The 15,257-nt window shown below is 39.1% G+C and overlaps 1 protein-coding gene across 1 annotated transcript in view; it reads right to left on the reverse strand.

Annotated features, from left to right (window-relative positions):
- LOC110151118 (multiple epidermal growth factor-like domains protein 6) overlaps window positions 1-15,257 on the reverse strand; it is a 107,129-nt gene that overhangs the window by 17,933 nt on the left and 73,939 nt on the right. The window contains exons 9-11 of the mRNA XM_070467083.1: window positions 15,008-15,139; window positions 9,318-9,446; window positions 5,826-5,951 (exon numbers count right to left, since the gene is read on the reverse strand). Coding sequence (XP_070323184.1) covers window positions 5,826-5,951; window positions 9,318-9,446; window positions 15,008-15,139 — 387 coding nt within the window. The remainder of the gene's footprint in view (window positions 1-5,825; window positions 5,952-9,317; window positions 9,447-15,007; window positions 15,140-15,257) is intronic.

The raw sequence follows: 15,257 nt of genomic DNA on the forward strand, positions 1-15,257 counted from the left end.
ACTTGAGAAAACTGCAGCTGAGAAACTTAAAGTCTTGCTCATGCTTAAGCAGCCAAAAGATAAGACCCAAGATTCAAATCTAGAACTTCTGACTCTCTTGCTATTTTAGCTAGCAGAAGAGACGTTAGAGGGCTAAAAAAGTTTTAACTTGCTCTAACTGCATGCTTGCTCAGTCGTGTCTGACTTTTTGTGACCCATGGACGGTAGCCTGCCAGGCTCATCTGTCCATGGAATTTTCCAGGCAAGAATACTGGAGCAGGTTGCCATTTCTTACTCCAGGGGACTGACCTGACCCAGGGATCAAACCCATGTCTCTGTGTCTCCTGCATTGGCAGGCAGATTTTTTTTAACCACTGGGCCACCTGGGAAAACCAACTTGCTCTTATGTCTGGCTAATAAACAACAGAGCGCATACTTTGATTTGTATGACTCTCTCTAGCCTTTATTTAAATGAATAGGTGCACTTAACTTCAGTATCAAATGCTGCTGCTGCTGCTAAGTCATTTCAGTCGTGTCCGACTCTGTGCGACCCCATAGACGGCAGCCCACCGGGCTCCGCCATCTCTGGGATTCTCCAGGCAAGAGTACTGGATCGGTTGCCATTGCCTTCTCCGAATTATCAAATGAGAGAAGCATTTTAATTTTATTAAAAAAAAAAAAACCAGATATGGTTGTACAATTAATGTTTGAAACATCATCATATGTATTTTTGGCTTTTGCCTTTAAGGCAATTAAGCAGAATCAAGACACCATGTCTTATACTACTAAGATTAACTTTATTTGTGTCCCTTTCACCCTTCCAAAACAATTTCATCACCCAGGAGGCCTATTCATCTTCCAATCTGAATGCTGAAATGTACTCCTGAAACTGGTGAATCAGTTAAAAGATGGGACTTTAAGATAGGACTTTGGACAAAAAAAACAATCAGAAAAGTGAGGAGTGCTTAGAAATGTTTCTTTCCGTTGTTCTAAGTCCTAAACAACATTCACACAGAATTGTGTGAATAACTTTAGAAAAGTTATTGTAATTACACAATGAATATTCAAGCAGTATATCAAGGTATATTATGGAGAAAAGTGTTCCATCCCTCAGCTCTGTCTTTCAGTCTCCCTTCTAAAAAACATCACTGGTACTTGCTTTTTCCCGTATAGGCTTCACTTCAAAGAGACTTACCCTGACCACTTGATTCAAAATTTCAATCCACCTAATACTTTCAAGGGGCTTCTCTGGTGGCTCAGTGGTAAAGAACCTGCCTGTAATGATCCCAGGGTTGGGAAGATCCCCTGGAGAAGGGAATGGCAACTCACTCCAGTGTTCTTGCCTGCAGAATCCCATGGACAGAGGAGCCTGGTGGGCTATACAGTTAATGGGGTTGCAAAAGAGCCAGTCAGATACTACTTAGTGAGTAAACAAAACTCTCAAGCCGTACATCATGTTCTTTTTTCTCTTATCATAGATCTTACTCCCTGTTAGCATACATAAAAATCACTTATTAACTATAAAAGTTAACAGTGATATTGATGTCATTGTTAATGCAAGTTCATGTGACCAACACACAGTAAGGTCAAACAAACTGAAGCATCAGAGTTCAGACCAAAGAAAGGTTTATAGCAGGGCCTGCAAGGTGGCTCACGCTCTCAAAAGCCCCAGCTCCTCACAGGGCTGCAGCAAAGCATTTTTAAAAGCCAGGTGAGGAGAGGGGTTCCAGGGTCTGTGATCAGCTGGTGCACAACTCTATGACTGGCTGATTGTGAGGTAGGAGGGTATTGTCAAGGGATTAACATTATCAGTTCTTAGACTCCAGCAGGCCTGGAGCTGAGTGCTCAAGGTCAGTAGGTAGTTTGTTGTCTCCATTTGTTGGAGAGGGGGAGTTTTTCTTTTTTTTTTTTTAACATCTGCAAAACAACTCAGGAAATGGGCACCAAATACTGTTATCTAGGTATTTCAGAGAGGAGCTAAAGCAGAGAATATGGGGGAAGGCCTTCCCTGGGAAGGCCCCTTGGGGTCCTGCTCAGTTACATCATAACTACCGCTTTACTTTTGCTCAAAAGTGCTTGCTGTGTCTGTACCTATTTATTTACCTTGATTTTATTTTAGTCTTTTTTTTTTTTTTTTTGAAGGTAAGGTAGGTGTTATTTTTCTCTTGCTATTTTCAAAATTTGTTGTTTTTTCAGTTTTCAGAAGTTTGACGTTGTTATGTCTTCTGTGGATTTCTTTTGGTTTATCCTGTTTGGCATTCACACAGATTTTTTTATTCTGTAGGTTTAAACTTTTTGTCATGTTTAGGACATCTTCAGTCATTGTTCTTTTGACTCCTTCAGTTCTGTTTACTTTCTCCTCTCCTCTGGGACTCTGATGACATGAAAGTCTGAGTTTTATTTATTTATTTATTTGTTTTTTCCCTTCTACAGATTCCCCAAGGCTCTGTTGTTATTATTTGATTGTTGTCATTTCCTTATCTGCTGTCTAAATTGGGTCATTTCTATGATCTATCTCTGAGCTCACTAATGTGTTCCTCTGTCCTTTCCAAACTGAGATTTTTACAGTTTTGGTTTTTGCATTTTCCAGTTCTAAAATTTCCACTTGGTTCTTCTTTATGTCTCTTATTCTTTGTTGAACGTTTCTATTAGAAAAAAAAAAATTTTTTTTTTTGTTGGTCAGTGAATCATTTTTTATGATGGCTTCTTTAAAATTCTTATCAAATAATCTTGATGTCAGTGTCATCCAAGAGTTGGTGCCTTTCGATTATTTTTTCTTATTCAAGTTGAAATTTTCCTGGTTGTTGGTATAATGAATAATTTTTTAATGAACCTGACATTTTGAGACTCTGGATCTCCTTTAAATCTTCTGTTTGAGCAAGTCTCCTATGATACTCCACTGACAAGGAAAGAGGTTCATCTATTAAGAGGCTGAAGCCTAAGTTCCCCACACAGCCACCAAGGGGAGCAAGGGTAAATGTGCCTCATCCCTGCTGGGCCACGGCAAAATTTTAGGCCTCTACTAGGCTGACATCCTACCTGAAAGACTCTTTATGGCTTTATGGGTAGAAGTGTCTCTTTATAGCTTCCTACTCACTCTTCACTGACTTGCCTGGAGTGGCCTCATTGCTGCTTGGTGTTTGTGAAAGTCCTGACTGCCCACTAGACCCCCTCTGACTCCATCTTAGCTTGGAAGGGTGTGGTTTCCTCATCACCTGGTGGGTGCAAGCTGCCGCTTTCCACGCAGTTTCCACTGTCACTGCCAAGGTGGCAAAGCATCTGCCCCCTAGGATTTCTCTTACTCCATCCCGGTGCAGTTGAGGGGTGCCTTATATACCCCAGTGGAGCTTAAAGGATAGAGCTTATGCTCTTTATGTTACAATCTCGGCATTTTTTAATCATGTAAAATATCTACGTATTTATCATATTCCATGTCACCATAATTGCCACATTTGTTTTAAACTTAGCCTTAATTAAAATAGATTTAACACCCACTAAACGTCCTTTTTGGAGAAGGCAATGGCAACCCACTCCAGTACTCTCGCCTGGGAAATCCCATGGATGGAGGAACCTGGTAGGCTACAGTCCATGGGGTCACGAAGAGTCGGACGCGACCGAGCAACTTCACTTTCACTTTTCACTTTCATGCACTGGAGAAGGAAATGGCAACCCACTCCAGTGTTCTTGCCTGGAGAATCCCAGGGATGGGAGCCTGGTGGGCTGCCGTCTATGGGGTTGCACAGAGTCGGACACAACTGACGTGACTTAGCAGCAGCAGCAGCAGAGACATCTTAATGACCAGCAAACATCCTTTTTACCAGAGATTTTCTATGTACTACTTGGTTGCTCAAATTTACCTTCTAGTAGTTTCTTCAAAATATTTTATGGTTACTATATTGCCAGCAATTTTTGAGGATTAAAAATTATAGTTTATTTCCCATCATGTTATTCTTGAATAAAAGTTTGTGTATAAAATACTTGAATCACATATTTTCCCTAGAACTTTGTAGGTTTTGATAGCCATAAACTAGCCATAAATATTGCTGTGAGGTATCAGGCCGACTTTTTCCCCCTATCTCTTCATATGAGATCTCATATTTTTTCTTATATCCTCAATAGAATTTCCTCTCACATATGATCAAGCCTACCTAGTATTTCTAGGGATAGAATGTATTCATTCAATCTGTAGCAACAGATCTTCTTTCATTTCAGAGGGAAAAAAATCTTGATTATATTTGAATATTTTCTTTTCTATTTATATATCTATTTTCTTCTGTTTCATTGTTTTCACTTTCCTCAGGTATATCCTCCATGTACATGGCTATCACATCAGCAGATTTCGTTCTCTCATTACCTGAGTTCAATGTGGTCTACATTTATATGATGTGAGGTTTAATTTTCATTTCTACTTCTTTCTGAGCTCTGCCAGCTTACTTTTTCATTTCCCTTTGTTGTCTTTTCATTTATTCCATGAACCCACATATCTCTGCATTGCACTCACAATTTATAGGGAACACTTTTTCATTATGTCCTTCGGATGCTTGGAATAAATTCAGTTAATATTTTCATGGGCTCCATAACAAAACTCTTCTGCTCCATGTTCATCTGCTTTTTGTTTTCCAATTCCTTTTCTCCTTCTTATAGAAATTTCACTAAAAAAATCTTTGAATGGTTTCATATTTTGGTTCTAAGATGAGGGAAGATTTTCATGTGCACCAGTTTTTTTTTTTTAAGTCAGATTAGTTTTTGTGCACCTGCAATTTTTATGGGGGGGATGGGACTGGGGCTTCCCAGGTGGCACTAGTGGAAAAGAAGCCACTTCAAATTTCAGGAGATGTGGGTTGTTTCCGTGAGTTGAGAAAATCCCCTGAAGAATGAAATGGCAAGCCACTCTAGTATTCTTGCCTGGAGAATCCCATGGACAGAGGAACCTGGTAGGGTACAGTCCATGGAGTGGCAGAGTCGAATACGACTGAAGCAACTTAGCATGCATGCGGTATGGATTGGAGGCTAGAAAAATGATTCTGGTTATTAGGATGCCTCCTTAGCCCAGAATATGACACAAAGTCATGGGATGTGGGTCATGTACTTGTGCGGTGAGTTTAGCCTCCCTTTAGCTGCAAGATTGCTTACAGTTCCCTCTTCTCTAGTGAAGACTTGAAATGATAATATATCTGTGCACTTCCTCATTTTATTCAATCTTCCTGCACCTTTGTGACATCCACTGGGGTTCAAGAAAGCTCCTGCAGCCTGCCCACACACCCAACTTTTGTATTTCAACAAAGGATCTTTAGATTTGCTCCTCTGTGTCTGTCATTGAGAAACAGCTCTTTGTTGGCTGCAACTCAGAGCTGTAGGGGCCTGGCATCCTCTATGTATGTATTTTCATTGCACACTTCTGTTATTATGATAATGTTATCTAGGACAAAGAAAGTTTGACAGTTTTAAACCAAGATCATGTCTTTTTTCCTTCTCTCATTTTTCTTACAGCTTTCAATGGCCTTCTTGAAAACTGATGAGGACATAAAACTCTTCAGTTGTTGTCATCGGACACCTCCAACACACAATTAGAGGTAGTTTTACAAAAGTTAGTTATTTAAAAATTTGCTCCTCGTTAAGAATATGCATAAATTATTCTGTGTTTGTGTTCATTTTTTTGTTTACTCCCCCAGTAAACTATTTCCTTTATAACCCCACAGAAGTATGTACTTCCATATGATTAAAGCCACATTTTAAAGTGTCGTAAACAATTCCCACTTAATTCTAAGCCCTGGCACTGCATCTGCCTTCAGAATTTAGCTTAATTAGTGCCTGGATGAACAAGGTGACCCTGCAGGCATTGTTACCTTGCTGACACCTGGCTCCCATTTGGCCAGGTGGACACTGGCACCTTCCAGTCACTGGGTCACACTGTCCTGAGACACAAGAACACCGCTGGACACAGTCCTGCCCATAGTAATCTTCGGGACAAGCTGTAGAAAGGAGAAAAACAAAGCAGTGCAAAAGGAAACCAGATTTTCCTTAATAAAGCATTTCGCCAGTCAAGATTTGTAAGAACGTGTAGATACGTAACCTTTTCTTTTAATCAAATAGGTTTCCCCGACTTGCCCTCGATTTTCAATTGAAAAGGCTACTATGGGGGGGGGGGGGGGAGACTTGTTCAAATTGTTGCTTACTTAGTGCAATTTCAGAGAAGGCAGTGGCACCCCACTCCAGTACTCTTGCCTAGAAAATCCCATGGACAGAGGAGCCTGGTAGGCTGCAGTCCATGGGGTCGCCAAGAGTCGGACAAGACTGAGAGACTTCACTTTCACTTTCCACTTTCATGCATTGGAGAAGGAAATGGCAACCCACTCCAGTGTTCTTGCCTGGAGAATCCCAGGGATGGGGTCGCACAGAGTCGGACACGACTGAAGTGACTTAGCAGTAGCAGTAGCAGTGCAATTTTAGTTGATATCAGGAATTCCATCCAAATATCTACTGTCAGACATTTATGTATGTATGTGATATGAATGACACTTAACAGGCTCAGTCTTGCTTCGCTGTGTGGCTGTCTTAGGCTGTGTGTGTATGTACTAATCTTGAGTACAAAAGTGAAAGTGAAGTTCACTCAGTTATTTCCAACTCTTTGCAACCCCATAGTTATTTCCAACTCTTTGCAACCCCATGGACTATACAGTCCATGGAATTCTCCAGACCAGAATACTGGAGTGGGTAGATTGTTCCAACCCAGGGGTTGAACCCAGGTCTCCTGCATAGAAGGCAGATTCTTTACCAGCTGAGTCACAAGGGAAGCCCAAGAATACTGGAGTGGGTAGCCTATCCCTTCTCCAGGGGATATTCCCGACCCAAAAATTGAACTGGGGTCTCCTGCATTGCTGGTGATTCTTTACCAACTGAGCTATGAGGGATGCTTCCTCTTAAAGTGCACTCGGAAAATTTAGCTTACACTTCTGTGCCTTATGCTCACATCTCCAAATATTTATTTATGTATTGATTAATTTCTAAATTTATTGTGCATTTATCAAAACAAATATGTTAAATTACCTTCAATGGATTATATCTATTAAATTAATTGCATTATTTAACAAAATAAAAATTAATTTATTCATAAATTAACACACTTATTAATTTTCTTGCTTGTTTGTTTTGCTGTGAACTCATTCTACCAGTTCAGTGAGATGCTTACCAAAATAGAGATAAAACAAAGATAAAATAAATATCTGTGAGGTTCAATCAAAGGGAAAATACTATAATAGTGTATACATTGTGTGCTGAGTTGCACATGACTGAGTTGCCCAGTCGTGACCGGCTCTTTGAGACCCAGTGGACTGTATCCTGCCAGGCTCCTCTGTCCATGGGGATTCTACAGGCAAGTAAACTGCAAGTAGGTTGCCATGCCTTCCTCCAAGGGATCTTTCCAACCCAGGGATCAAACACAGGTCTCTTACATTGCAGGTGGATTCTTTACTATCTTAGTCACCAGGGAAGTGTGTATACATAAACAAATATCATAATTCTTTGAACTTGTAAGAGGTGACAGAAAACTTGGCTCTGACCTCGATAGCTGTCAAAGCAGAGAAGGAAAATTGCTCAAGTACAAGATCGTGGCTTTCTGCAGACAAAACTCCTCCCAACATTCAAGGAAACCATGACTTTTGAAGATTCTCTGGCCTAAGGAAATTTCTCCAACAATTTTCTTTGAAGAACAAACACAAAGGAGCCAGTTAGAACCTTCATTGAGAGATGTTTATGGGCTGGCTTTCACTCAAAGATAACTTGGCCATTGAGGCCTCAGAGGCAGTATCCATTAGGTTTCAATTTTCTGCCACTTGGAGCCAGGACTTTGTCTTATTCATCTTTTATTCTCAGAACAGCAGGATACTGAAGCAAAGTAATTACGGTTACCCTTATATGAAGAAAACAGAGCAACTATCTGCTTGAGGAAGATAAGCATTCTGGATATCTTTACCATATAACCATAACTCTGCCTGATCACAAACTTCATTATCATTCTTCCAAATAAGAGAATCTCAAGTTCACAATTACAGTCCTTCAATCTTTAAGATCTTTATTCTTATGTGGCAGCCTGGATAGGAGGGAGTTTGGGGGAGAATGGATGCCTGTATATGTATGGCTGAATCCCTTTGCTGTCCAACTGAAATTATCACAACACTGTTAATAGGCTATACTCCAAAATACAATGAAAAGTTGAAAAAAAAAGTCTTCACTCTTTTGTTAAGTAAAAGATAAAGAATGCATGTGAAGTTGTTTCAGTCATATCTGACTCTTTGTGACCCTATGGACTGTAGCCCGTAGGCTACCAGGCTTTTCTGGCCATGGGATTCTCCAGGCAAGAATACTGGATTGGGTTGCCATTCCCTCCTCTAAGGGGATCTTCCTGACCCAGGGATCAAACCCAGGTCTCCTGCATTGCAGGCAGATTCTTTACCACTGAGCCACTTGGAACATCCACCAGGGAAGATACAGAATAGTGCACAAAAAAATAATAGTGGACAGATCAATAAAAGGTCACCAAGCAAACATCCTCGTCAACAGAACTAGGTTAAGGAATAGGACATTGCCAGGATCACCTCCCCACCATGCCCCTCCAACTCATTGCCTCCTCCATCCTCCCTAAAGACCATCATCATCTTGTGAACTGTCTAAATAGTTGGAAACTAACAGATTTTATCAAAGCAAAATGTGTTTGCTAAGGATATTCCCACAATGTCTAAGCCAGTGCTTTGTATGGCATCTTTAATTTATATCTGGTCCCTTAAATTTTATGTCAGTAGTTACTTGTATGATGTTGTTGTTCATTGCTCAATCATGTCCGACTCTTGGCAACCTTACAGACTGCAGCATGCCAGGCTTCCCTGTCCTTCACCATCTCCCAGAGTTTGTATGATAGGTAGTTATTTAAGGTCTTTGGATTTTCAGGAAATGATTACTTTTAGGTAAGGGGAAACTACTTAATTTTGAACTGGAAAATTGCTGAGGATAAATGAAATTGTGGAAATTTGGACAATGAATCTGACATTGTGTACATAGGAATCTCCAGTCTGCTCTGATCTTGCCAAACACATTTTCTTATCCTGACTTGAGTCCAGCATTGCTGGGGCAAGAGAGGTTGTGACCAGAGGGCTTCCTGGCTGCCTTCACTGACTTCAGCTCTCAATCAAATTCCTGCCAGAAGTATTCCTCAACCTAGAATTTACTCCTGTTACTGCAGTAAATCATTATGTAAAATAAATGCAAAAATATGTACTCTCTAAATGCAGTTCTTTAAAACTCTGCTTTAGCATATTAAATTCATAGTAGATAGAGTGACTTACTTTGACTACAGTTAGCCCCGATGAAGCCAGGAAGGCAGTCACAGGTGCCAATCATGGTATCACAGCTACCACCATTCAGGCACTTACACTTCCTTCGGCAATAAGGACCATAAGTGCCTTTTGGACATCCTGATGAGAGAGAACAAAACCATATGTGGTATTGTAACTTGAAGCTATCAGTGCTCAACTTCATGCCCATAGTCATGTGGTTAACTCAACATTCCAATTACTGCCCTGTTCTTTGGTATTCTTATCACATTCAAGATACTGATTCAAGGGATGGACTTATCTGAGGATACAAATGGATATGTATAGATGCCTTAGAAGTACAGATGGGGACATAGAGTTCCTGAGGCTGTTCATTAATAAGATATAAGAAACGTAACCTTGAACTTCCTTGAAAATCTACCCACTTTTAGAGTATGCTCAGAAAAAAAGACAATTCACCAAAGAAGGTTGTTTTATTCCTGCCTAGAAAAAGTCATTCTTTCAGTTAATGTCTAAGTATTGTTTGTCTGATCTGGAATGATCTGGGTTTAATACACATAAGAATTCAAAATGGCAGAAAGCATGGAGGAAGCGTCTTCATTTTCTATTAGTGTCTCAGTTTTCTACTCATATCCGTGGATCTGGGCTGACCATGATGATACTTGTGTAAGAGGTAGATAAATGGCCAGACTTCAAGACAAAAGGAGACTGAATAGGGCAAAGAGTGACCTGAAAACCATATTATCTGTGCAGTGATTGAAAGATTGGTGGTATTTAGCCAGGAGAAAATAGACCTCAGAGTAAAACTGTCTTCACCCATGAAAAGGAAGTCTTATGGAAAAGGAAGAAGGGAGATATTATCTCAATAAGGAAATACTCTTTGAAAGAGCTGTCCAGGATTGGAATAAGCTTTTACCATGAGGCAGTGAGTTACCCATCTCTGTAGGAGTTTAAGTAGAAATAGGATAAGTAACTAGTAGAGAAAATGTAGCAGGGATTCAAGCACTTAACTGACTTTGAAGCACTTCCAAATATGTTGCTGTCCTGCTCTATGAAACGTCTGGTACTTTAAAGTCTTAAAATCACAGAAGTTTTAGTTTCAAGAGACCTCAGGTCCATCTGGCTAAATAATTATTTGAAGATCAGGAAGTATAGTTACTTAAAAATGTTATTGCACAAAATTATGTTACCTGGTAAAGACCAGTTTCCTTTTTCCTGTCATATTTCTAAAATAAAAAGATGTCGAACATTTTGAAAAGACTGAGATTTGAACCCTGTATCTTCCACTTGCTAATGTTATTGAGAAGTCCTTCCTTTGAGCTCCTAGTTCGTTGCTCCCAAAGAGAATGATAACAGAATCACAGGCTTGTTGTGTGAACAAGTAGGGCACCTAGCATATCACCAATCTCAGATAGCTGCCAAGTTAATGGTAGCCATTATTTTCTTTCACAGTGGCAAGATCATTGGTGGGCCTATGGCAAAACCCTTTCCCTATCTCCTTAACCTGAGTGCAAAGGTTTCTTATTTGCCAGAGGTCCCTCCTCTTGCACAACGTTTTCACTTGGAAGCACAGTTCTAAAAATGACTAAACTAGAGACTGAATGCCACTGGCTTCCTTCCATTTTATCCTGTATTTCTAGGTAAGAATCGATGGTAAAGAACATTTTTGAGTGTTGCGCATGTAGCAGGTTTTAGACACCAAAGGATGGTTTTTATTGAGACTCAGATTGTTTATAATCCCTATCTATATCCTGTCCTAGAATCCACTGTCTGATCTTGAGCCCTGGCTTCTCCTTCCCTCTTTCAGTTCCCTTCTCCCCTTCTCTTTCAGTTTTAAAATATTAATAAAGTCCTTCAAGATGGAGAATGAATGGCAAACAGCTAAGATCATTCTTATTAAAGGTGACTTCTCTGTCGCAGCTGTTGCGTTACTTTTTTCCTTTCTATGAAAAATGACGAAGGCACTTCACATTCTCTTCTATTGTTTCTTCCTTCCAAGGGATGCCAGTTCTCATAGTTAATGGATACTTCTTTGGTTTACAGCATTCTTTAGTCCTCCTAAGAAGTTATTTTTCTCCCTTACTAAAATTCAATAGAGTGTATCTAAAAACAGAATGGTGTAAAGAGTCTCTATCTCCTCTTATTCACCAAAATATAAAATGCTTTCATGTCTATCTGGGTCTGTCTTACAGAATGTAATTTTTAATAGCTTTTATCATTATTATATGATGCTTAAAACAAATGTTTGGTTACTTGATAGTGGAGAAAAAACACAAAGAAAGATAAAGGTATACTTGGAAACAATGAAGTGTGGTGGGTACTGCTGGCATGATGCTTCTAAAAAGTAGGTTAAATTAAGAATTGACTAATATAAAAAATTCTGCAATCCCATGAGTAGGAAGTGAAAAGTGACATGGGTTTTTGTTCAAATATGGAAAAGAAAACACCCCATAAAGTGAAATTTACATATTCATTAATGTAGAAAATGTTGAACTGTATATATAATAATGGGTATAAAAGAATGAGCATCAGTTAAAAGGAAAGAAGAGTTAGATGCTGTTATCTGATGAATTTATATAACTGATATATGTAAAGATCTATATTTTAAGATCACTTTCATTTGAATTGAAATGACTTGGAAAACATAATTTCTCTCTGACATATACTCATTACAAACTGTCTGAATGGTGGTTTTGCATTTGAAAACATCATCTCTTGCTGTTTCTTCTTGGTATACAGAAAGAAAATAAGCCTTCAACTTAATTATCCTTTCAAAATCGGGACACTGAATATGATGAAATTAACCTTCTAATGAGCATAACATCTGTTGAAAGACAGTATATGCACTAACCTCTTAATCCTGCAACTCATTAAATTTATATTAAGAGTATGATATGTGTTTACAAAAGTACCCATACATTTTTTTCCCCAAGAATAAGTTATTTTACCGACAGCTCTACTTTCACACATAATTCTGTGACTATGTGAGAGTCTAACTTCTAGAATCATGCACACATCTCTTGCTCAGATGTTCACTAAATTTAATAAGGAAACATACGCCCAGGAGATAATGATTTCATTTGGCTCGTTGGGGTGTTTGGTCTCCCCTCTCTCATTTCCTAAAATTCCACATCATTTCTTGGCCTTTGTTCTATTCTTCACAATTATTTTCCCCAGGAAATTTTGTTTTTTGAACAAGGGATATTTGGTTATTTTCCATTGTGTGTGTGTGTGTGTGCACGTGTGCTCAGGCGTGTCTGACTCTCTGAGACCGCATGGACTGTAGTCCACCAGGCTCCTATATCCATGGGATTCAGCAGGCAAGAACATTGTAGCGAATTGCCATTTCTTCTTCCAGGGAGTCTTCCCAACCCAGGGATCAAACCCACGTCTCTTGTGTCTCCTGCCCTGGCAGGAGATTTCTTTACCACTATGCCACCTGTAAGCCATTATTTTCCATTAGAAGATGATTATTAATATTTTCCCCTATCCTTGCACCACCCCCTCTACATGAAGGAGATTAACTAAGAAAAAGCTTGGAAATGAATTCACTGTTCTGATTTGTTTAAATATTAAAGGTTACTTATACCATGATGAAGTGAGTGGCACTTGGGAAGTTTAATTAGGAAGTTAGAACAAGCAAGTTTGTGACTGTATCTTGAGACACTTAGCTCCAAAGCAAATGAAAAGCCTGAATCTGTTTGTCAGTCTGTTTTCCTAGTAGTATTTGACCAGTTTATTCACATATGCACCAGCCATTGTTACACAGTTTTCTTTTATTCTTAAAAACAGATACTAAGATTTGGCCTGTCTGAATAGTCATTGCTATGAGCAAGACCATTCAAGCCGAGCTTCCACTCATGTCTTGACATCTTCCTCTTGGCACAGGTGAGCTATCCTGTGGCCCATGTTTCTCAAAGCATCCTAAACCAAGTGTTATGGGTCTTCTTATGGATACTGTCAACAGAGTGGTCTATGGTTCTAGAGGATTCCAATGCCTTCAGTTCGCTCAGAGAGACTTCTAATAAATCATACTGTAGGTTAGAGAAACAAAAGATTTCCAGGATCTGTAATCACTTAACAATTTCATGTTGGTCATAAAATAGAGAGGAAGATGAGTTTACATCTATCAGGAAGTTTGTTTGTTTTCCTCCCTGCTTGCTATCCATAGACTGGGACTAAACCACCCAGTATAAATTAAGGAAAAGTGGTGAGATTCCTACTCCAAGTCTGTCCGCTTCCTCTGACCTCTACTGAGAGAAAATGTTGATTCTCCACTCCAAACCTGGGAAGATGAAAGCCCGGTTGTTTTTGGCTGCTGGAATATTTGCTTTTGAGCCAGCTACACTGTTTTCGGATATTTTCTTGAACCCCTCTTTTGTCGTCCTGTAATTACAGTGCATATTGCCAAGGAACCTTTGCAGCAACTTCCAACCACGTGTTGCCTGGGACTGAGCCCATCAGACCAGTCAGGGAGCGGCCTCTGGCCTCAACCTGGCTTTTTCAAGGCAAAGCTCTCCTCCTTCAACCCAAGGTAGCTGGCTTTCTGAAATGGAAGTACGACCAGCTTTATGTAACTTAATTTTGATTTATTCAGATGAAATATCCTTGATATCAAGAAGAAATTCTTCCTGAGAAATGTGACAGCATCAGATGTGAGAAAATCACTCCTTTCTTCCATTGCTTGAGATTTGCCATGACCGAAAAAATAATTAAAATTTTATTAATTTAATGCTTTAGTTTTTCATTGTAAGTTTGAATAATGCAATGGTTATGGGTTCTATGGGTGTATTAAACCATATGTACATGCGTAATTGTGTTTTTAGTTGGTAATGTTTAAAATTAGGACAAATGTGAGAATTGATATTCAAAATATATATTCTATGGCTTGTGGAAAATGGGAACCAATAGCTTGACCATGAGTCTATGTTTTATGACTGGTGTTTTTTGGGGGAGATCCAAAACTCATCCATATACTTGCAGAATTAGGAAAGGAAAGTAGGGGAAAAAAAAACAAAACCTGTTATAGGAACGACTGGGGAGAAAAGAGAGTAGCAAGGGCCAAGTTGGGGAAAAATGAAACTAAAGCCAAATCATTTTATCCTTAAACCTATAAAAAGTACATTATAAATAATTACGAGCTTAAAAATTAAGTAGCTGACTGAACATTTTAACATGTTCCTTGGGAGTTTTTATCATGTGTTCTCCTATAACCATTTCTATGTTAAAATGTCCTAACAAATGAATATAAGGTGTTTGGTCAAGGGACTATTCTTTTTTATTATACAACAATGAGCCAACTGGCATTTTGTCATTTAAGCAAGTCATTGTTTTCATTCCAGAATAACAATTTATTTAACTTGGTTGTTCCTAAAAGGAGATTGTGGAACTAACTAACTTTCTGAAACACTCCAAATATGTTGCCATTTGCTATATATCGATTTATAATAATTGGTTCATATTTTCTTCTTTCTTTCTCTTTAATTCTTATCTTTTTCTTGGGGATATTTTGAATAGGAAAGACAAATGGGAGAATGAGTTACACAGGAAAGTATGTTTTCAACCATTCTAATAAAAACTCCCAGAGGATTTACAATGAATTAGAACCTTGAATTAACATTTGCCCTTTAGCATTCCGAGTGATGACCCACTCCAGCAGTGTCTCTTCAATAAATTACAACTAACACACAGAACACACTTACTGAGATGACAGCGGTTTCCATGGTAGCCAGGCAGACAGGTACATCTCCCTGTGACTGGGTGACACTCCTCATTCTCAGCTGAACACTGATATACCTGTTTACAGTCCTTCCCGTAGGTGCCTGGTGGACAAGCTAAGAGAAAGAGGAAATGTAAACCCAATGAATTAAATTTGTCTGTGTATATATAGCTCTAAAAGTGAAAGCGGGGAAAAATTTATTAAATAAGACCATTGCCTACAGAAGTGTGCTA

Source organism: Odocoileus virginianus, chromosome 4 (genome assembly GCF_023699985.2).
Source record: "Odocoileus virginianus isolate 20LAN1187 ecotype Illinois chromosome 4, Ovbor_1.2, whole genome shotgun sequence".
NCBI classification, from domain to species: Eukaryota; Metazoa; Chordata; class Mammalia; order Artiodactyla; family Cervidae; genus Odocoileus; species Odocoileus virginianus.